At 39.7% G+C, this 22,643-nt stretch overlaps 1 protein-coding gene across 1 annotated transcript in view; it reads right to left on the bottom strand.

Moving 5' to 3' along the window:
• The window catches only part of KIF26A (kinesin family member 26A), a 94,449-nt gene that overhangs the window by 12,163 nt on the left and 59,643 nt on the right, over positions 1-22,643 (bottom strand). Inside the window, exons 4-9 of the mRNA XM_054286840.1 lie at positions 15,939-16,122; positions 3,878-4,087; positions 1,954-2,047; positions 1,200-1,462; positions 767-950; positions 313-472 (exon numbers count right to left, since the gene is read on the bottom strand). Of these exons, the coding sequence (XP_054142815.1) occupies positions 313-472; positions 767-950; positions 1,200-1,462; positions 1,954-2,047; positions 3,878-4,087; positions 15,939-16,122 (1,095 nt within the window). The remainder of the gene's footprint in view (positions 1-312; positions 473-766; positions 951-1,199; positions 1,463-1,953; positions 2,048-3,877; positions 4,088-15,938; positions 16,123-22,643) is intronic.

Here is a 22,643-nt window from a genome sequence, read left to right as displayed (position 1 = left end):
CCTCACTTTTTTCAATAATCAAACCCTCCTCAACACTTCACCCAAATTCAGTAGACCAATATATCATTTTTGACCATCTAATTAAGAATTTCATGTTACCTGAACATTTAAAAAACCTGTGTGTATGTTGAGATGGACAAGTAGACAAAAGATACATGCATCTGTAGGAGTGGCCTTAAAAGAAGGCAGACCCCTTTCTGACAGCATTTCCTTCAACTTCATATTAGGTGAACAGTAAATTGTTGATGCAATCCATTTCTCAGGTAACACCTGCCACAAATTTAAGATAATGCAGACTTAGAATCCACTTACTTATATGGCACATGCTTAGCACCATTAATTAAGGCCAAAATGACATTGCCCAGGGCAGAGAGAGACAGACACAGAGAGCCTCCTCCATCTCGGCTCTTGCTCAGCACTTTTTCACAGCTCCCCAGATCAATGAGATGCAAACGACTGCGTCCTCCAGACACTAAAACAAAAAGGGGAAAAACAGTTGTACATCACGTTCTTGCATGGACTCAAGCCAAACCTGGTATTCAAAATGCATTCAAATGAGGAGAATAATGAATACAGCAGGGGATAATGGCTAAATTCATATTTAATTGTAAGGAAACCAGATATTAGTCACAGCTACAAAAGTTAAAGGTGACTCAACTGGCTTGAGAGTTCATTTTTTTCTTTTTAACTTAACTGCAAATTAATATTAAAACTAATGCAAGACCACATCATTTAAAAATAAACAATGAGGTAAGAACATTCATACTTCCTCCTTTGCCACTCTTCTCCATGCGATACTGGTATATGTGAAGAGTAAAGAGCATGTGTGAATTCCTCCTATCTTCCTCCTCACATTCAGGCTTGCTGGTGCTCCTGGCAGCAATTGCAGCATCAAGGAAAAAGGCAGCTTTCTCTGCTGTTGGGGCCCTTAGCTCACTTTGGTTTTGAAGCTTGAATATAAACAAGAAAATGACTAATTAGCACAGGGGCATTTTTTTATTATTTTTTTCTGAACATGCTAAATCTCCAGGGCACTAAGAGAAACAAATATGTACACCATGGGAGATGAGCTTATAAATTAAAAGCAATAAATTTTTTTTACTGGCTTAAAAGTTGTCATAATTGTTGTCAGATAAAAGGAAATAAAAAGTAGAAGAAAGTCAGGCTCAGAAAAATCTATGTTGTGCTATTCATTATACCTGGGTTCCACATATTGGATCTTCTCTCAGATAAACCCCAGGAGACTGGCCATCCTGAAGGCTGCCAGTGGCTACTTCAGCTAACAAATCCTTAAGGTTTTCATCTTTGCCACTGATCTCTACAGCAGATACTCTAATAGAGAAACGAGTTCCAGTTTTTTCTTTACGTTCATTGATCAATTTGAAGAGCCAAGAAATTGCACAGGGGATGATACCAAGGCTTTGTGTGGAGTTATCTTTCCCAATCATGGTAAAAGATTTTCCTAGAATGAAAAGACAAACATAAACACAATTAACCTTTCTTGTACAAGGCAGTATGTCTTCATATTGCTACCTGATAATCATCATGGTACATTACACATAATGCCATGTGCTGCACAGATAAGGGAAAGAACAGATGAAAAAATTCAAAGTATTTAATTAATAATCCATTACTATTTATTCAATTAGGCTTGCAAGTTTTGCAAGCCAGACCCACAGCAAATTAATGTTAAAAATATCTCTGATCTTTTGATTTTCATCACAATGCACCTACATAAACTTGCTCTTGAACAAGCTAATCTGATGCTACATTTTACCTTTTCAAATTAAAACTTACAATCACAGTGTAGAAATAAACCGTGATAAGTTTGCAAAGCTAATTAAAAAGAAATTCTAATCTATTCATATACTCCAGGTTTATTGTTCCAGGAGCTGACAGCATGTAATTACCAGACTGACATAGTAATTAACTGTAACGAATTTGGGAGCTCACCAAGCTTGACATGACCAAAGCAAAATATGCAACCATCTGCACCATTCACAACAGACTGGATTACTTCTGCTACTGTTCCAGAGCATACCTCAGCCTGAAAGAAAAATTGGAGACAAATAAGTGAAAGAGCATATACTGCTGTGGATTTTACTGTTCTTCTGTAATGAAATGAATGACTCAATATTTTTGAGGCGCAATATTCTCCCCATTTTTATGGCATCAGTCCTATTATTTTAGTAACTATGCTATCTCAAAAAATAATAAAATATGCTACTACAGCCTAAAATAGTTTTCAATTCTATTAAACCTATTCTCTTGGAATATTGATTCTATGACTAATGTAGCAAACTGAATGCTATCCAACCAGGCTTCCTGCTGGTATAATAGCTTAGCCAAGGCTATTCAGTAATAGTAACAACTCCACTGAAATTAAGCTACTCAGGAGTGCTCAGAGGAATTAAAAAGACATCCATACTGGAGAAAATGCATTAAGATCCCTGAATAAGATTTCATAGTATTACATTTTCCTCTTCCAGTGGAAACATCATCATCAATAAAGAAAATTTACTAAAATACTTGATTGTGCTAAAACCAGTTTATCCACGTCAGGGAAGGTTTCAAATACACAATAAGATGATCTATTAAGTACAGCAACTGGGGGCAGGGGAGGAGGCTGCTGTAAATATGTAACTACAGTGAAATGATAAGGCTGTGTTTGCAGGTGCATGGCAGCAAGCTTCCCTCCAGCAAAAACACCACCACAGAAGGGGCTGCAGTGGCCAACGTCACCCAAAAACATCACAACAGGCCACCCAACAGGGCTGCCACAAGGCACTGAAAAGCCATCCTAAACCAGGGCTAAACAGCCTGAAGGACTGGTGCCAAAACCAGCAGACATGCAGGCTGTGACCAGCCACCCTGCAGCAGGGCTGGCAGCACAAGTAAGAAAATCTCACTTCCAGTTCTGGACTTGGGTTGAGATCACTATTGCATACTTCTGCACAATGACCCTGCTTGGACTTATGCAGGATCTAAAAACAGCTTTTGGATGTGGCCACCTGTGCTTTGGGCCCTGATGTGTGGGGGAAGTTATTCCCCATCTTTAGTGCTTGTCTAGAATTTAGACTCAATAGATATTTTCTTATCTACAATCTGGGACCGAAAAAATTAAACTGCTGTATTAGTTCTTTTTGAAAGCTGTTCTAGGATTTTATTTTCTGAGCCAAAGATTTTTCACAGAAGGACTTATCAGATGTCCATGAGTGCAACCTCACTGAATATACAGCAGACCCCAATCCTCTCAAAGACCAGCCATCCTGTCTGTGTAGTAGATTTCAGGTCTGAGGCTACTACTGAATAAATGCTCCCTTTTGCAGGCCAAAAGACAGACATGCACCTCCATCAGCATAACCATCAACATAAAATAATCAGCCAAAACCACAGTATAAATAAACTGGAAAAGGTGCAGATAATATTAAAGTTCCCTGTTCCAATATAACAGTCCCAAGAGGTTAGCTTCATCTTTCCTCCTAACAGCATTTAGTTTAACATTAAGCACATGTTTATTTCCCATTGAAAGCTGTGGGGAAGGACTTTATTTCAGTCCCATCAAATGGGTTAAAACCTAGCTGGATGGGAAAACTGTATTTCAAGCTGGCTGTGTGCCTTTCTCTAACAAGAGAATACACAAGAAGGTAAGTTCATCAGCAGACCCATCTCCCCAGGTATGCTTCCTTAATTTTATATCTCAACTAAACAGAAGATGTAAGAATTTAACCACTTGTCCATTAGTTACCATGTTTTCTCCAGGCATTAAGGCAACTCATTCAAATAAAATTCCCCAGAAACAGAAGGAACTCCTCAGGCAATCAAATGCAGTGGCCAAGAGAAGACTCAAGAGGTTTTACATGAGTGACTCCAGTACCTGTGAAGCATCCTGGGGGAAAACTGCATCAAAGGCAAACATCTTTGGGACAGCAACAACACCTCTTCTGTGACCTGCACTGGAGGGCCCAGTGGCTGCTGGATCATAAAATGTGATTTGCTTTTTTCGTGGGTCTACCTTTAGGAAGGACATGGATTCAGATGTTTCGTGTGTCCCTTGAGAGGAACAAATCCGCACCATCACTTTCACCTGCAAGGATTCAGAAGAAAGCAACGACTTGAGTTCCCAGCTACAGATAAACACATGCAAAGCATTCCTCCCAAACCCACTCCCCTTCCCATGATGTGTTTGTTTGTCATGTGTAGGTATGTCAGAACAACCGTGGGACAAAAACAGAGCCAGATTTTCCAGCCTGGGGTCTTCACTGAACTAATTAGGTTTCAAAGGTGCACTTTGTCTCTTCAGTTGACGCTGTTCCAGTTTTACCAATTCAATTTATAAATGTCTGATCTGCAAGTATGATCCACTGTAGGTGTAACACGATGCCAAAGAAAAGAAAATTCTATTCTCCTGCCTTTCAAGTACTCAATGTGACCGAAGGGACACTTTGAAAACCAGTCTGAATAACACAAGGCTCAGACAGCTACTGCATTTGAAATATGTCTAGAAACTTTCAATTTCTCATTCATGTTATTCTAATAAAAAGGTGTCTCTCTTACACCTGTCCCAGGCAGTTGCCTTTATGCTGTCATTGCTAGATTCTTCAGTGCTTAGTTGCAGATTTAATGGGGGAAAAAAAGAAGGGAAAAGAAATCAAACCACAAACCACTAAAAGGTCAAAAAGCTGGAAAAGAAACCTCTCACAAAGGTACACTTCTATTGCAGCACTACAAATTATGATATCCTACACAGAGGTTTTTAAGACAGTATCTTTCGAAAGCTCCAACTTGTTGGCTGTGATTTCCAAAGCACCTTAAGGGAGCCAAGTGACTGAGTCTCAGGAAAATTCAGCAACAGTGGCACACCTGCTTCTTTTAAGCTTCCTGGAAATCATACTCTTACTTTAAAAACCTGTGAAATACTGCCTCACACCCACTTACAACCATCTAGCCTTATGAAATGCTCCCATGTCAGAACCAGCATGTTTTATATACCTTGCACTGAAGCAAATTACTATTACAGGTGCAACTTCAGCTCTGAACTGGCCCACAGATCAGACTTCAGAGAAAAGCAATGTTCAGTGAGAATTGCTTTTTCCATGGTGTATGAAATGTTTCAGTAACAAGCTGAACAACAGTACAATCTCCTTATTCAACTACCAGCAACTCTCACAGCACCAGAGTTAACCAGGTGGAGGCTGAAATATGCCATAGCTGGAACAATTTACATATGCACTGTCCACAGCACCCATCAGCACCTTCATCTTCTGCAGCACAGCCAGGGAACAGCCACTCCTGTTAAAGCACATGGGTTAGGGGTGGGCCTGGCAGTGCTGGGCTAACAGCGAGACTTGATCTTGGTGGTCCTTTCCCACCTAGACAATTCTGTGGTTCTATGGGTCAGGCTCACTTTTAGCCCTCAGCTGGACATTGCATGTAGAAGCTGGGTTTAAAAGCACTTGTCTCTCATGAAGAATGATTCTCCATTTCAATAAGATTTTTGCTAAATGTGACCTTAAACGTGCCAGAACAATTTGATTCCTACTTACTTCGTTTCAAGAATATTATGCCATTAAAATGGTGTGCACTTACTCCATGAACACATTCCTTGTGTCTTTACCAAAAAGTGGACTTTGCAGTCAGAACTTCCCCTTCACTTCTGTGTCCACAGAGATACTGGCAAAGGAAGAACCAAAGCTGAAAATCTCCTTCAGCAGAGCACAGCATGTGAAATGCAGGCAACAAGCAGAGACCAGAGCAGGCTGAGCCACCCTCAGGGACTGAGGGACACTCGTACCAGACAAGATGAGAAGGTGACAGCAGACACATCTGCACCCAGTGTGTGCAGTGAAATGCAGTGGCCAAGCCAGGATGATCCACAGCAGATGTGGGAGCAGCAAGAAGCACCATGCTGAACTGTCCCTGCCTTTACCAGCTGGGGAGGGCAGGTAATTCAAATATTTAAGTTCTCAACTGTCCCATTCTTCCATCTCCTTTTCTCTATGGAGGCTAAGCTGCACACAGGCATCCCTACACAATTCCTCAAGCACTCTCAAAGGAAATATTTTCCACAAAGCAGCTGTAAAAGCTTTTCCCCAACATTTCTTCTAAACAAAGAGGTTAAGAAACAACCAACCCTTCCCATAAAGACTGCAGGAGGCTCCATCAAACACAGCAGCAAATTCTTCTACCTATTGACTAAGGTGTCCCCTGCTCCAACACTTTCTTTTCTTTTGCCTTTCACAGTAATACAAATATGAAAATACAGTCCCAGAAAACAAGCAAACCTTAGAATAAATGAAACAGCTGCCTCAAAAGCAAAGTGCATCAGAGGTGACACACTCAAGGCTGTTTCCCCATAAAAGCTGCATGAAGCCAGCTTTGTGTATTAGCCTGCTAGCTCAACCTTGACATGCTACCAAGGTGCTCATAAAAAATAACCTCCCTCAGGGGAAAATAAAAAAATTAAACAAACCCTAAATATATAAATATATGTATGTATAAATGCCCACTTCAGAGTCACTTGATTAAAATGAATTTTAAAATATATGCTGTTTTCAAAGCACTTATCTAAACAGTCCTTTCTGTTCTCTCTTCCATCTATTATTAGATTATAGCAGCCAGAGCTTGGATAAGAGGAAAATTGGCTTGCTCCTGACCTAAACAGCAAGTTATCTCCATCAGAGCATTGCTCCCCCTAAACACAGTGATGGCTTCACCCACAGAAAATCCTTCTGTGACAAATTAGCTTTTTAAGACCACCTCTTTGAATCAGAAAGATACTAAAATAGCTTCCCATAATGGATCAGATCCCATAATGAATCAGATCCCAAACTTAGCAGGACTCAAGGGTCATCTTCATGTTTACAATGGAAGTGAGCTTTCCAGACAAATGTGAGGGGGAAGAGAAAAGCAGCTTGAGGGACTTCCTCCTTTAGTGTTTTGTGTATAAAAGCTGGTTTTCAGACTAGAAAAACAGGTTTCACATTTAGTTTTTCTGCCCACTAAATATATCTGTATGTGATATGTATCAGTAATTGCAGAGTTATAATGTGCCACACTCATTCATGATGCTGAGCCAGGCTCATTTCACTCAGAAATAAAGCAGAAATGCTCATGGAAGTGCCATCAAGCACAAAGATTACTCAAACATATCCCCTCACAAAAGCAAAAACTGAGAGCAGGCAGATCCTGGGTGCATGCACATGCTTCTGTGTGTATAAAGGACAGGTTTGGTGTAATACTGTTTATTCTTCTCACACTTCCTGCATGCCTGTGGTTGAGGACCAATTTAAGTGACAGGTTTATATTCTCAGCTCCGAAGTTCATTCCAGTATTCTTCTGGAGTCAAAACTGCAGGGAAACAGTACAGTGTGAGTGCCAGAGAGCCTGCGTAGCTCTTGCAATTTAACTGCAGCTTTTCCTGGGTCTCTTTATCTACTTCTCATACAAAAGGCATGCTCACCTGTAGAGACAGCAATATGTGGTACAGGAAAATCATCCAGAAACAAGGGCTTGCAGGGAGGGAGAATTCAGGATAACACAGGGCCCATAAACTTGAAAGGAACTTTGGCCCATAACTAGGGAGCAAATCAGCAATGACTGCACTCTAATGTTTTTATTTGCTTATGAAAATGAATTATTAGAATTAAGTAAAATTAAATTCAGGCCCACTCAAAATCACACCTTTTGTGGGCAATTATTTGACAGCATGTCCAGGTTTCTGGGATCACCTCCAACTGCAGTGATACCAGCTACTGCTTACATTTGTACAAAGCAAGGAAACACAACAAAAGAAATTTAGAGGAGAATTAATAAAGAAATGGAAGAATAAGACAGGTCTAAAGGAAAAAGAACAGGTCAGGGGGTGGGAATCAAAGAGAGCTAAAAGGATTGGGGGTGAGGGGAGAGAGGGAACACAAAAAAGGAAAAGACAATACAAATTTGGTGATTTCACTAAAGTCATCTCAGGCACAGGGCACCACACAACTTTTATATTCCTTAAGGAGAGCTAACACAGACATTCATCCTGTGGTGGGAATGACCCTTTTTGCTAAAAGTCAGTATTATTACTACCTTTTCTCCCCCTTTTGTTGTTTCTTCTTCAATGCAAAGAACAACACAAAGTAAAAAAGAATTACAAGTGAAAGTTTATAAATATGAAGTATATAGGACTTTGTACATAGACATTCATGCAGGCATTGAATACTGGACAGAGGCTCTATTTTAATGAGGATGTTGATGGAAAAAGAGACTAGGTTTGTATTTGAGTTCAATTTCTGTAAATAAAAATAAAAGAAACATAAATATCACAATATTTGCACTTTATTAACATTTTCTCAGTGCCTGAAGACAGCTTAAGTCATGGAAACAACTGAAGTATCTCATTCATTAACTGACTCTAATCTGGTGGGGTTTCTACACTGAGGGTTCACACTCCATTACTGAACTTTTCCAAATTCCTGTATATGCAGAAACCAGGAGGTCAGCAGAATTGCTGAAGGAAATCCTATTAAAATCAAAAGTACTTGGGAAAAGAAGATGGTAAATATATCTTGAATAGGTCATTACGAGATAAAAAATTCAAAAAAATAAATAAACTAGCATCTAATTTGGAAAAGCTCTAGAAATGGGTGGCATAAGGTCAGAGGCTCCTCACACAGCCCAACAATTGCTGTTATTTTAACCTTCACTGGCAAGGGTGAGAGAGAGCTTCCAAGCAATCAAAGAATTTTATTTTTTTTTAAGTTTATCTGTCAGCCTACAGTGGAAGCCAGGGCAAAGAAAGGTGACAAAAGAAAACAGCTACTAGAATTCATCTACTCCAGCTATGCAAGGGCAAATCTAAGGGATGGATGCTGAAGCATAAGAACAAAAATCACCAGTTTTATGCAAACATATGGGATTTTAAGGAGACAAATTGGCAAAAGGGTGGATTAAAAAAAAAAAAAGGGGAAGAAAGAAGTGTCTTTTGTGTGGAAGACAAGGCTATGAGATCACTACAGAACCACAGATCCACTCAAATATCAGTAACCTGTTGGAGTCCAGAGACAAAACTCTAGATCTTGAGATCTTTAACCTTTATGAAAGTCAAATTTGGGTGGACATTTAACAGTTTTCACCTGAACACCAAAATATCTCAGAAACTGAGGGATGTACATCCTGGCTGGCACCAGCCCTTACTCCCCTTGCAGCACTCCTCCTCCTTTGATACTGGCTACTCCATTTCACACCAAAGGGTCACAAGGAGAGACTTTCTGTCCCACTGTCACGTGGAGTCACTGTTTGCGTGCTGTGACCTTCTCCAGCATTTCCATGTGACCCATTAGTGTGAGTTCATAATTTCCAGATCTCCCCAACACCCTGAACCAGCTGGACTGGAGGAGAACAGGACAGAGGAGTCACACCAGGCAAAGCAATGGGCTGGCTTCAGGACAGTGCAGAGCATCAAGAGTATGTCAGTGCCAGAAAGCAGGTCTGGAAAAAGGAAGAGACAGACCAAAAACCTGTGAAACCCAAAATTTGAAGCAAGTGACAGCTGAAGGTGAGATGGATGGTCAGAAGCAAGCTGGCAATTTTATCCAGTGAGGCCCATATAGTTTGGATCCAAACTGAATGGAGGTATCACAAAGAATACAAACACACATCAAAGAATACAAAACTCCAAGACCAGGGAGGCACGTGTTGTCCCAGAAGAAATCATGTGCAAGCCTGAATTTGCAGAGAAAAGAGCCAATGATCAACAGAGAGAATGACACAATCCTACATCATCCTAAATAGAAACAGTCAGGAGATTGACAATCAGGTTCTCATAGATTATTAACCCATAAGCAAGAGAGACAGAAAGGCTTTAAACTCTGACATCAGAGAAAGGGGAAGGACCATCTCACACTTAAACAACAAGATGATTTGAAAATTTGAATTCTGGTCCTAAGACTATCATGGACCTCTACTACATGTTTTAGGCAGCAAATACCAAAAAAAATAGTTTTTATATATATGTATATATGTATATCTTAGAATATTGGTCATTCATCTTTCAGTGGAGGGTGCCAAACACTCTACACAGTTTAATTAGGGAAAGACAAGTAGACAGAGAAGACTCCACTAATTCACTAGGTAATGACTAGATTCCATGGCATTTTGAATGTTGAGGAAATTAAGAGTCCTGACCCAGCCAAGTATGTTAGCACAGGCATAAGTGTAACATATGGTACCTCCTTCAAAATCAATGGATGTGCAGTGTTTATGTTTTTGTAGTGATGCTTTGTTAGCATCTGATGCTTATAGAGTTGTCAAGTTTCATATTAGACATAACGAGAAGGAAAAAATGAAAAGGAATGGATTAAAAGCATGTAAAATTTTAAAATACATGTGCTCAAGCCTTTTTTACTAGAATCAACTCTGTCTGTATTTTGGGAAGGTGCGGGCACTATACTGGAATCCATTTTAAAAATTCTGGTCAAATTCTGCATTACAGCGGTATCATAATCCCTAAATGAAGAAGCAATTTGGTCTTTAGCAATAAATGTCATTATAACAAATTTGAATGGACACTAAATATTCCCTAGAAACATGTATCCTTGACAGGCATTGTGGAGCCAGGAAGTTAATTTTGTCCAATGTTCACAAAATGGCGTAAAACAGCAGGTTAATTAAATAACTACATTAAGACACCCGCCCCTCTGAATTAAGATTTCTCAGCAAGAAATTACAAAGAATTCAGATTCTGTTGAATGAAGACCATTTTCCAATGAAATCACTTATTTTTCAACTATAGTGTAAATTACATTACGAAAGTCCTAGTTCAGAGCCAATATTTTTCATGGATTTAATTGTAACTGACAGATATATAACCCTTGCTAAATTGTTTTACCATGGGTGGTTCTTACAAGCCTTTCATATACTGCCACTACCAATGGATGGCAAATTCATATGCAAAATTGCCACACTAGCAGAGACCATCTAGCTCCCCTGGGAGAACCTAAATACAAAATTTTTTTAAAAATCACATCTATGTAGTACTCTGCTAAAAAAAGAATTCTGTACTCTCAGAAAACATGAAGGAAAACTATTTCATTTTTTCTAGGTGAAAACAAAGTACAAGAACTTATGTATTTCTATCTCACTTTTCCACATTTTGTTTAAGCAGTTCAAGGTGTTTTGGCAGGGCTGCAAGTACCTTGGATGATGCAGTGGTACCTACATGGATAAGTGAGTGTTTACTGTGATCCATGGCTTATATCAGAAATAATGCTTCAGTCATTAGGGAACAAGGAGCATAAAGATGACAAAATTAAGTACCTATTTGTTATCCATCATAAAACCACCATAAGAACCAGTGAATGGGACACACAGCACACCTAAGACAACCCTGCACGATCAGTAAATCATATTAGCAGTACCTTAGCTATGGCTTAGTAAAGCATAAATGGAAGTAAATGTCTAAAACTCATAAATGGAGAGCAGTATGCATATACCTGTCCAAGAAACATGTCTGACAATTCAGGCTCTCTCTAAATGCTCCACTTCAATTGTCTCACATAGGAGCATTCTGTCATTCTAACATTAAAAAAATTGACAGAATCCTTGGAAGAGACAAGCACTTAAAGTTGCTGTTGTAAGTGATGCAGTATTATAAAGCATGAGCTGAATAGAACCCCAGAAAATAACATTTTGCATGAAAAAGGCTTCCCACCATGCTAAAGAAAAATAGCCCATTAGAATGCTATACAGCAGCCACTGTAAAAAGGATGTCTTTCTTAATACCACAATATGATAAATTATCTTAAGTAGCACATTAATGTCAGAAATTGAGTATAATCTAACTTCTTTCCAGTGACAATATTAAATGGCTTTCAGACGTCTTTCCTACTATTCTGACATTAAATTTAATAACACCCAGAGAGACCACAAAAATGATTCAGTTACAAGAATCATAGTGCACTGGATCATTGCCTTTTAAGTACGATTCAACTAAATGGTTTGGACTCTGATGCTTTTGGCACATTCAAGAGAAAGGTATGAATTTGCTATGTAACATTTATCAGCCAGTGTGCAAAATCCCTTTCAGTATCCAGTTTGAATTGATAGTGCCATCTTCCTTTGTGCAGGAGTTTGATTACTGTTGATTATATGAAACACAGGTCCAAGGCAGACCTGCTGTTCTAAATTGTTGCGCTTTTTTCAACTTTTCCCTGCTTGGTATTCCTGTGTGTTGACAACCCCAGCAAATACCTGTGAGAGTGTATAACATTTTGCAGTCCCACTAAAAAAAATTAAGCAAAAGGCTTAATTAAAGATTTGTATCACAGGACAAGTCCACACACTGCTGCTGAAATTATTATAAGCAGAAAAAATTGGTATTTCTGAAATGTAAAAGAAATTAATAAGACATTTATTTTCCACCTTCCAGAAGACCACTTGAAACAGTGAGAAATTATAAATACAAATTGCAAAAGATATTAAAGGGCTCTCTGCTGCAGTAAGTCTCTAATAACAAATGTATTCAACCATAAAAGCTGTATAGCAATTTCACCACAGAAGAACTGGATGATAAGCATGGAGATGATGATGTGAAATTAAGAATAAATTTAGATCTTGGGCTCAAATAATCAATAACTGAGTGCAAGTGCAAGAACTGGCCATCACAATCTCTCCACATTCCTGCCTCGCCCAGCAGTGCTCACAATGCACAGTAACTGCATTTGCTGCAGCCATGGGGCTTATGAAAAGCAAGAGCTCAAGTCTCCTCCTTTCCCCTGATGTGTGCTCAGATGTTCAAGACTAGGTCTCACAACCCTTGGCAGGACACGTTCAGTTCTTGACACCACAGCAGAACACAAGACAGTCCAGATGCTGCTTTCAGTCAGTTCCTTAGATACAACTGTCCCATCACCTGGTTCAGAATAACTTTTATTTCTCTGTTGGCCCAAAAATTATATCATATTTTCCACGTTGCTTCTGTGTCTCTTAAAGTGTATTGAACCAACCCTGAGTATCATTGGATGAAAAAAATGTTAAAATTACTATTGCAGAGACAATACAGAAAGCCAGTCATATTTGCCATTGTAAATGCTTCAACATGTATTTTACTCTAAGCTTCCAGTGTATTCATGAGAAATGGGACTGCACAGAATGTGTCAGTACAAACAATAATTAGTCACTGCAGTATTCAGGCACTACTCATGTAGAATAAATAGTATTTTGGCACAGTTGGCATATCATTCATCTCCTCATTTTTTCATGAGGGGAGGCACATTCCTCTCATTGAAGCATCCTGGACACTGCAAGGGTTTCCAGTTTGTTACTTGTGTTTTTCATTCTCACACAACAACTTCTCCTCAGAGGTGAGGGAGGGAAAGGCTGCCTCACCAGCTGTTTAACCGACTGTAACCACACAGTGATAGTGAGGGACACTGATGACAGGGGAATGATCACCCAAACCACTACAAGATACCAACCACAGCCACAGATGCTGGGGTAGGAAAAAGTGACTCCAGAATTCATCACTGATTCTGTTCCATATGGGTATCTTATATTCATTATTGGACAGGCTGCAAGAAGGTGAGGAAAATTATAAACAAGAGGAATTTAAAGTAAAAAGCTGTTAGAAGAGAGATTGATGTTAACTGAGGACCAGTTGGCAGCACAACTGCCAGTGTTTACTGATTGTCCTCTCCACTTCCGGGGTACTTAAAGCAGTGAGGAAGAGAACTAATTGCTTTATTCCTGTCACCCTCATCATGAGACACCAACTGAGTAAATCTTGATCAGCAGAAGCCAATGAGTAGGAAATAATGGAGAGTGCTAATCCATAGTGAGCTACATGCCATCAAAAGCTGTTTGGCATTGCTCAGAAAAGGTGAAACTATGAAATTTTAGTACTAAACAACATCTATAGAGGAATGACACTTCTTGGATCACAAGTTCTAAGAATTCAGACACATGAAATTTCATCTGTGCTGACTCATAATTTTTAGAAAAAGCTGTAGTGCTGGAGGGTTTTTTTTAAGGCAAACACTGATATTTATGAAGTTGCAAAAGAGGAATGGGTTAAGGGACATTTAGTAGGTCCTGCACTACACTGTGTTTCAGAGATGGCTGAAACACAGTAGGTTTTGAGGATCATTAAAACTGGTAACTAGACTACTCCATCACCATTTGGATGCTCTAAATCTCAACTCAAGGACTAAAGGGCTGATTCAATTAACAGAGAACTCTTATCCTCTCCAGCAAAGCACAGGATTCTTCCAAATTGTGGTCAACAAGTACTTGGTGATAAGGACCAGCTAGAACCCTCACAGATTCACAGAATATGCTGAGTTAGAAGGGACCCACAAGGATCACAGAGTCCAACTCCTGGCCCTGCAGAGGACCATCCCCAAGAATCACAACAAACAGAATCTTCAATATTCTATGATCCTTGTATATTTCTTCCAACTCAGGATATTCTGTGATTCTATGTTTTTCATGTTTTCAGCCAAGAGCTAAATAACAGATATTTTGAGGGTCAACAGACAGACATAACCTGTGCTGGAGGAGAAGCTCCCAGCTTCTGAGCTGAGCTGATCAGGCTTCTGCCATATCCTTGGAATTCTGGTGCAGCTTTTCCCTTGGAAAGTTCTCCATTCTACTCACTAATGAAAACAGAGCACATGACCCAAGGCATATCATCCCCTGTCCTCTGGAATCAAGCACTTGATCACAGACTTTGTTTGAAGACACCTGATAAACCAGTGCTTTCCATGAGGTACAAAAGTCATGCTGGGAAGTTCCCCCAGCTGCCCTCAAAGCACAGGAAAAAGGCTGTGGTCTCTTGGCTACACACAGCTGCAGGCACAGAAGGGCAGAGACAGTTTTATTGAGCTGTAGGCATAAGGAAATACAATCACACTTTAAAGGTGCTCCTAAGGCAAAATGCCCCAGAAATGTCAATGCTCCCTGTTATTCCTCGTGCCAAGTACTGAGTCACACAGAAGAAAAAAAAACCAGGGACAAGAAATGGGTTTTGTTAAAACTCATACATAGAAAGGACATTCCTTAGCAAACCCTTCTCTACCTGGGCATGTCTAAATTACTCTGCCAGGTTTACTGTATTCCATCATTATATTCTCTTTTCTAAGACACTGGAAAAGCAGGAGAAAAAAAACTAATCCATTTTCCTCTGTGACTTTTCACCTTCTTAAAATAGCCCAAATTTCTCCTTTATTTTCCATTAAGCACAAACTCAGTTAGGAAATACAGAGTATTCTCTGTGAGCAAGTGTCAGCTCCAGGTATTTAAGCTGACAAACTCTTCATGTTAATGCTGATTTGTATAGCTACTCTAGGTGCATATTTTAGCTCTCCTGTGCACTACATACTTCAATTCTATCTTCAAACACTAATCTCTTGTACCCTATGCAAATAAGTATTCAGACTCTGTTGTGTGAGTGATTAAACAGCTACAAGTATGAATAAAGCTCCAAGTAATTGGGTTGTATTTTAATTAATTTTAGATAAACTTAGCCCAAATTTTTCATTTCAAAGGTGCTGCATTTCCTAAGTTGGTGAGACTGCTACTCCATTTCCATACTCTTGCAATGACATGTGAAGCAGAGGGAAACAAAGCCCTCTCAGCATTTCCCCTTAACCTCAGCAGAGACACAGCACCAGTGCCTGAGTCCTGCTGGCAGCACAGAGACAACTTCTTCCACAGCTGAAGCCTGTGTGGGCACTGGGTTTGGATCACTGGGTTTGGATATCAAAGGAAATTTTGTCTCTTACTCTTTACAAAGTCCACAGGAGGTAACAGCACTCAGGCACATTCAAGTGGATGAGGCTCTCTCTATCCCCAGACCCTTTTCTTGAGTTGATCCAGCTCTGTTCCAGGCTGGAAGCTTCCAGCCCAGCTAAAATTTGTCTAGAAAAATATTTTAAAATATTAAAATGCAAAGTTACCTTTCCAATGCCAGGGTTGTCCTTGATTTTGGACACAGCTCTCAGAAGGCAGGGTGGTGCTGGGGGAGGACAGAGCTGCAGGATGCCACTAAAGTTAGTGGCATAAATAGAGAAGTCGTGTGTGTGTGGCAGGGGTGGATGGTATTTCTTTCTCTTCGAAGACAGGTTGAGCTTCTGTGCTGCTCTGTATAAAAGTAATAGCAAGAAAGGACAATGTTACTTAGGTGTTAACAGGAAACTGAACCAGACAAACAGATGCTCATTGTCATCACTGCCTGCTTAACAAATCAAGTCATTGCATTCTAATCTGATTTTATAAGGACACACCATCAGGACACTAATAAAGGAAATATGGGTAGAAAAATTACTGGCAAAATATTCAGTTAATTTCTCCACCAACAAAATGTCAATTATAATCTAACTTGTCTTTATTTCCCCCAACAGCCTGACATCTGAATCCTAAAAAAACTAACATCTCACTGATGTAATAAAAAACTGAAAAAATCCCCTTGTCACTGGCAGAACCAGATGGACTTTGCTGGTAATAACATTATGAAAGTGGTTCTTCGTACTCTACAAGTTACTCAAGGCAGAGGATAGCACTCCAAGTAAGCCAAGCTCAAGATCCTCTCCTGTTGGCTGCACAGAAAATCCTTGGATAACAGGAAATTTCCTTCAAGACAAATTGGTTTTGCCTCCCCAATTCCATTCTTTTGCATTAAAATGGAAAGCTATTAACAAGACACGCTTTAATGTGCTGAATGATAATGATCCTGCTTTTGAAATGTAGAATTTCAAAACATAAAAGATGAAGAAGGAGCAAAAATTAGAACATACAATTAAAATTATAACATTCTTCCTTGTGAGTAAAAATAGGAACATAATCTGGTTTTTCTGCTATTCCCCATCAGCAGCACCAAACAATATAGCAAGAAACCAAAACAGAAACTCTTGCCTACATCAAAACCCACATGAGAAAATAAAATTCACCCCACAGAGTGATTATTTTAAGCAGAATAAAATATATATGTTGGCAAGCACATGCTGGGCAACTGGGCATGGCAATGAGGGTGGAATCTCAGTTCTCTCAAAGTCAAGGAGAGCTTTACCACCTGAAAAAGACACTTGTGATCTGACCCTGGGACTGTCAGTAGACAGTCCCTCCACAGATAAATATCATAAAAGCATCCAAATTGTTACCTTATACCATTCCTTTGAATGGCTGTTGGGGCAGCAAAAGCACAGGATGTCCCACTGCCAGCATCTGGGGACCTGCTGAGACCACACTGCTGATGCCAGCAGGTCTTTTGGGGACAAACCACTATTCTGCTCCATGCTTGCAGGATAAGGGCTTGTCACTTTGAACAAATTAGTAAGTATCTTTATAAAATGACTACTTTATATTTTCATCATGTCTTTCAGCCCAAGATCTCCAAGTACTTTTCAGTGAGATCAAACCGGCACTAACATCTGTGAAGTATTCTAAGCAACAGACCCATTGAGAAACCAAGGCAGTGTTTGCTGTCATAATGAATTTAGGGTAAATCTAGAACCCCAACCTTGCCATGTATCTTGTCATCACTGTCAGGCAGCCTCAGGCTTAGTCAGCTTAGTAAGCTGATCAGAGAGGGAAACTGTTCCTTTGCTTATATTCATTGTAGGTGAGAAATTAACACCAAGATTAAATGAAAATATTGATACCAAGAGCAGAAGGGCTGCACAGTTTCTTCCAGATGCACTATTGACTTCAAGTGAGCAACAGTGCAAAGAACTGGCTGTGTTTGAGGAGCAAAACTGGACACTTGAGTTAAAATTAGACAGCTAGTTAGTACAACAGCAGGACTCTCAATACAGATCTCCAAAATTCCCATCCTTTTCTCCATATTCCAAAACTTGTGTGTGTGTTAAACTCCTGAACCTTTTTATTTCAACTTTTGCAGATACAGACCCCCTACATGCTTCCTTCTCCCTACACTACAGTAGGACTACAGTATTTGGAAAAAGACAAAGATTCGTGTGATGAAAAAATGAGGCTCTAGTTCCAAACTCAGAGGGAGCCCAAAGCCACTGTCCTTTGAAGAACAAGCTGGACTTTTGCCTTTGAGGAACGAAGCAGCTTTTGACTCCTACTGCATCCTGAAACCAGCAGGAACTGCATCCCACAGTGAAGCAAAACACCACAAGCATGGGTTTATACAGAACCTCAAGAGTTTGGTGGCAATGAGAACTGATTTAACTGCCTAAATCTCAAATCCCCTTGCTAATACTTCATTCAGTAGGAAAACATATGCTGAAATAGGACACCAGGAACACAGTTGCACAGCTTCACTGTGGTTGCAGCTGCACATTAAAGCTGTAATGCCTCCTAAATTATATGCAGCTTTACTGTGCAGAAAAGAGTCTCTACCTGTTGGCACTGTCATTGTGGAACTCAAGACAGTCATTAGCATCTATCTCCAAGTACCAATTAACAATCCTGCTTATTATTTAATTGTCTTGTTGATTAATATGAAAGATAATGTTTATTTTCTTGTTTACATGCTATGATCCCTTGTTGAAATTATAAAAACTCCTCAAGAGAATGTCTTCAAAGTGCAATCAAGATATACATTAAATCCTGATGAAATAATTACTCCTGCAACAGATCTGGCTGAAGGAGCTCCTCTGGGAAACATACATGAAAGAGAATGAGATACAAAGGACAAATTTACTCAGGAATTGTGTGTTCAAGCAGCTAACTGCTGTTAAGCACTACACTCAATGAGTAACTGCACCCAAAAAGGCCAAACTAAGCAAGGCATATAAAAAATGAACAGAAAATGCCACTTTTTAGAAGTATAGCATTTCTCAAAATACCTCAGCAGCACATTTGTGAGACATTTTGATAAGCAGATCCAAGATACTGAATCTGTTACTAATTGCCTTAACTTGTGCACCAAGACAGAGCCACTTTCAAACTGGTTCACTGACAGTGTGTGTAACCTTCCTGCACCTCCACTGTTCAAAGGACAGTGGCATATGCTACCTAAAGCAATTAACTGCTGTAGTGCTGATAAATCCTCTTCCTGTGAGTCTGGAGGGCGATGATTTTACTAAGAAATTTGGCAAAGGGACTGTTGATGTCCATGTGAGATAACAGGAAACTGAAAGCAGAGGAACTGGAGTAGCTGTTGTAGAAAATAATCAGTGCTTTGATGGGCAACCAGCCAACTGCACTAATAATGATGTGTGTGGTTCACACTTAAAAAGCATCTCTTGTCAGGTAACAGTGCACAAAGCTTAATTACAACCTCTCTGTGCTTGAATGCAAGAATGGCTTTGCCTGACATTAAAACAAGGTTATTTCTGGAGTTGGAACACCGCAGACAACTTGCAAATGCAGTATCAAACAGCTTGCTGGGTTTGATTTTGTTTGTTGTTTTGAGGTTTTTTTTTCTAAAAGGGAAAGGGTGAGGATCTAATTGAAAGCATAGGGCAATTTAGGAAAAACAAAACATCACTATCAAACTGCAGACTATGAATATGAATTCAAGTAATAGTCATCCTCAGCTCCTATAAAAAGCACAGTCAGTTCTTTACAGAAAGCCAGTTGGGCAGCCCCTTTCACATGCTCTGCTTGGGCTCCTGGACAGGTCCAGGCAAAGAGCACCACAGAAACACTCATCAATCCCTACATGCTTCTTGCAGAACAAACAATACACTTGGTGGCATGCCAGCCACCTACTCATTAGGCCAAAATATAAACCAAGCTGGTCTGGACATGGGCCCAAATGAATCAAGCAAAATCCAACTTCAGAAACCTCTTTACTTCAGTAAAACTCAAGAAATTATGCATTACATGGAGCCAGTCCTGAGACACTCCAGAGTGCCAGACCTTCTGCAGTCCTTATCCGACAACACATTTCTGAATTTACACTTCAGTTTTCAGTTGTGTCTTTTCTCCAGAATTCCTTTTCTCAGGGGGAATTTGTTCCAAGGAGACAGGGTTGGAAAAGCTCTCCTAAACTGGGCCCTTTTTGCCTAGCACCAGAAAGAACTCAAGCCCATACCACATCACTTTCTGTAGGGAGCCTAGTTTGGTGCCACGTCCATTGCCTGACCTGCTTCTTTTTCTCATATTTAATCTTGCACAGGAGGCTCTCACACACACTTTCAGCACCACAATGGGCTGCCTGACCTTGTTCAGTATCAACTTCTGTTTCCTCCCAGGGAAAATTAGGCCCTTTAGGGAATTCTACACAAAACATAAGCATTACAGTCATTTGTTTCTTCTCTTGTCATGTGCCAAACATTTGTCACAGCTCTGTTAGAGTTTTACACTTTCCACCGATCTTCTCTTTCCCCATTCAGCCTCCACAACCACTCTTCCACCAAACACTCTTACAATGGAAACTAAACCCCACACTCTCATGCTTTTCTTCCAATTAAAGCATGAGAGACATCCATGGATATTGCTTTTGCCTCCAGCTGTGAGATTACAGTCTGCATTTTGCTTAACTCTTCCCCTCTTTAATAGAAGATGTCTTTTAAGACACTCTGGAGAGTTCTTTCCTCATAGCTAGGCGTCATGGTAGAAAATAAAACTAATATATGGCACATGCAGGGGCACTCAAATATCAAATGACAAGGGACAGTCTCTAAACTGCTCTTTCCCCCACACGATTTACAGATTACTAGGTTTTCTGCCATGCATGGATGAGACCAGTGCGGAAAACCACAGCCAGATCAATTACATAATGCTCAGCACCTAGGGAACAAGGCTGTGCAACAACAATAGCTACAAAGCCTGCTCGCTGAAAGAGCCATGCCATTTTTAATTTTAAATTCTGCCTATGTTGTTAGCATGACATTTCAGATATTCTGATGTACAGCAAGCTGCTTCTAGCTTACACTCCCTGCACACATTCTGCACATTATAGCTGTGAAAGTAAACAGCACAATTTAAATCCCTCAAGCACTCCTTCTGAGCATAATTTCTCCAAAAAAAAAAGGAAAATTAGATTTGAAACTTTCATAACTATGCAAAGTTATAATTTTTTTTCTTAAAACTTTGTGAATTTTATTAACGTTCAGAAGGAAGAGAGCTACAAAATATACTTTGGGACCTACTACAAATCAGTCAATTGAGATAAAGGCAGAGGACTTAACGGACACAGTGCATTTATGGACAAACTGCCACAAGTCAGAAATAGAACTGCAACTCCTGCTTCCCATTATTAAGCTCCACTGACAAGAATAATAAAAGAAAACTTCTGCACATTCATTTCAACATGACTCATTAAATATTAACAGTTTTAGTGTTCTTGGCCAGTCTTATATTTCAGAGATCACTATCATTATTCACATTGTGAAAATGCTGAAGGGCTTCACTGAAAGGGTCAAGGCCAGACAAGTGCACAGTCCAAGCCTTAAATATCCTGAACTCTGGACTTTACACAGGAGTATGCTTACTCAAGACTTTTGCTTTGACCTTGACAGACATCATGGAAGTGATTTTCATCCTGATTCTGAGCCATCTCCTAAGTTTGGAAAATTGGATGCAGGCTTACACTGAGAACCAGTCAGCTTTAAAGCAGAGTTTTCCCGAACTTTCCCAGTTCTCAGCACAACAAGGCATAAATCCCCCCACATAACCAATATCCCAATCTTTTCCTGCTGCCAACCAGCTCCAAAGGAAGCAGTGGGAAAGTCACAGCCTGTCATCCTATCTGCAGTTCCAGTTATTGTTTCCTTAATCACTCATCCAAACAGGCAACAAATAGACGGATGTCCTACAATACATCCTCCAGCACCCTGTCCCAAGCCTTCCACAACTCACAGCATAAACTTGGTAGGCATTATTATTTTTATTACTGCTATTGCTATTGTTTGATTTGCAGTTCAAAAACTAGAAAGGTAGCACAATGAAAAAAAAAATGCAGTTGCTACCCAAAACCACAAGCAAAATTAAAAACCAACAAGGTATCTGTTTCCACTAACAGCATTCACCTTGGAAAACATAATGAGATCTAAAAAACATAATTTTAAAGAGAAAACCAGGAATATCTAAATACATCATGAAGGTTTGGAAAGGACATCTGTATTTCTAGAGTAAATTTTGTCCAAGAAGCCACTTATAAAGGATATGAGAAGCTTTGAGGGTTTGGTCTCTTCTCCCCCAAGCTTACTAGGTTCCTGTGATGGATGTCCAGTTTCTGGAGGACATAACACTTTCCCCACTTTGTACCATTACACAAGTTCTGCACCAAACCTTTGTTTGCTTAGCTGTCCTAGCAATGTTGCTGAGAAGCACTGCCAGGAAGAGCAAACAATTAATGTTCCTTATTTCTGTGTTTTGACTTCCTCAATAAATAATTAGTTCATCTGGATCACAATGCACAGCCTCAAACAATGGCATTTTTATAACGGGTGAGGGTAATAAAGTTTCAGTAGAAACCCATTATTCTGAAACATTCCAAAATGTCAAACCATATTTAATATTTCAAGGATGTTACCTCACCAACACTGTGAGAGCAAGTATCTCCAATTTGAGACAAAGTTCATGCCTTGCCTCATGCACACAGCATAATCTTGCAATTCAGACTTGAATTTCAGCCTCTCACTTTGACCTTGTAATTTTCTCTTACTATCTCTTATTAAAATCAGCAAGGCAGAAATAGAAATCAGCAGCGTTGACATATGAGGAACATCACCGTCTCACAGTTT

Source organism: Melozone crissalis, unplaced genomic scaffold (assembly GCF_028551555.1).
Source record: "Melozone crissalis strain CALT ecotype California unplaced genomic scaffold, PUWL_Pcris_2 ptg000056l_1, whole genome shotgun sequence".
In the NCBI taxonomy this organism is placed as follows: Eukaryota; Metazoa; Chordata; class Aves; order Passeriformes; family Passerellidae; genus Melozone; species Melozone crissalis.
This window is presented reverse-complemented; position numbering and strand designations above follow the sequence as displayed.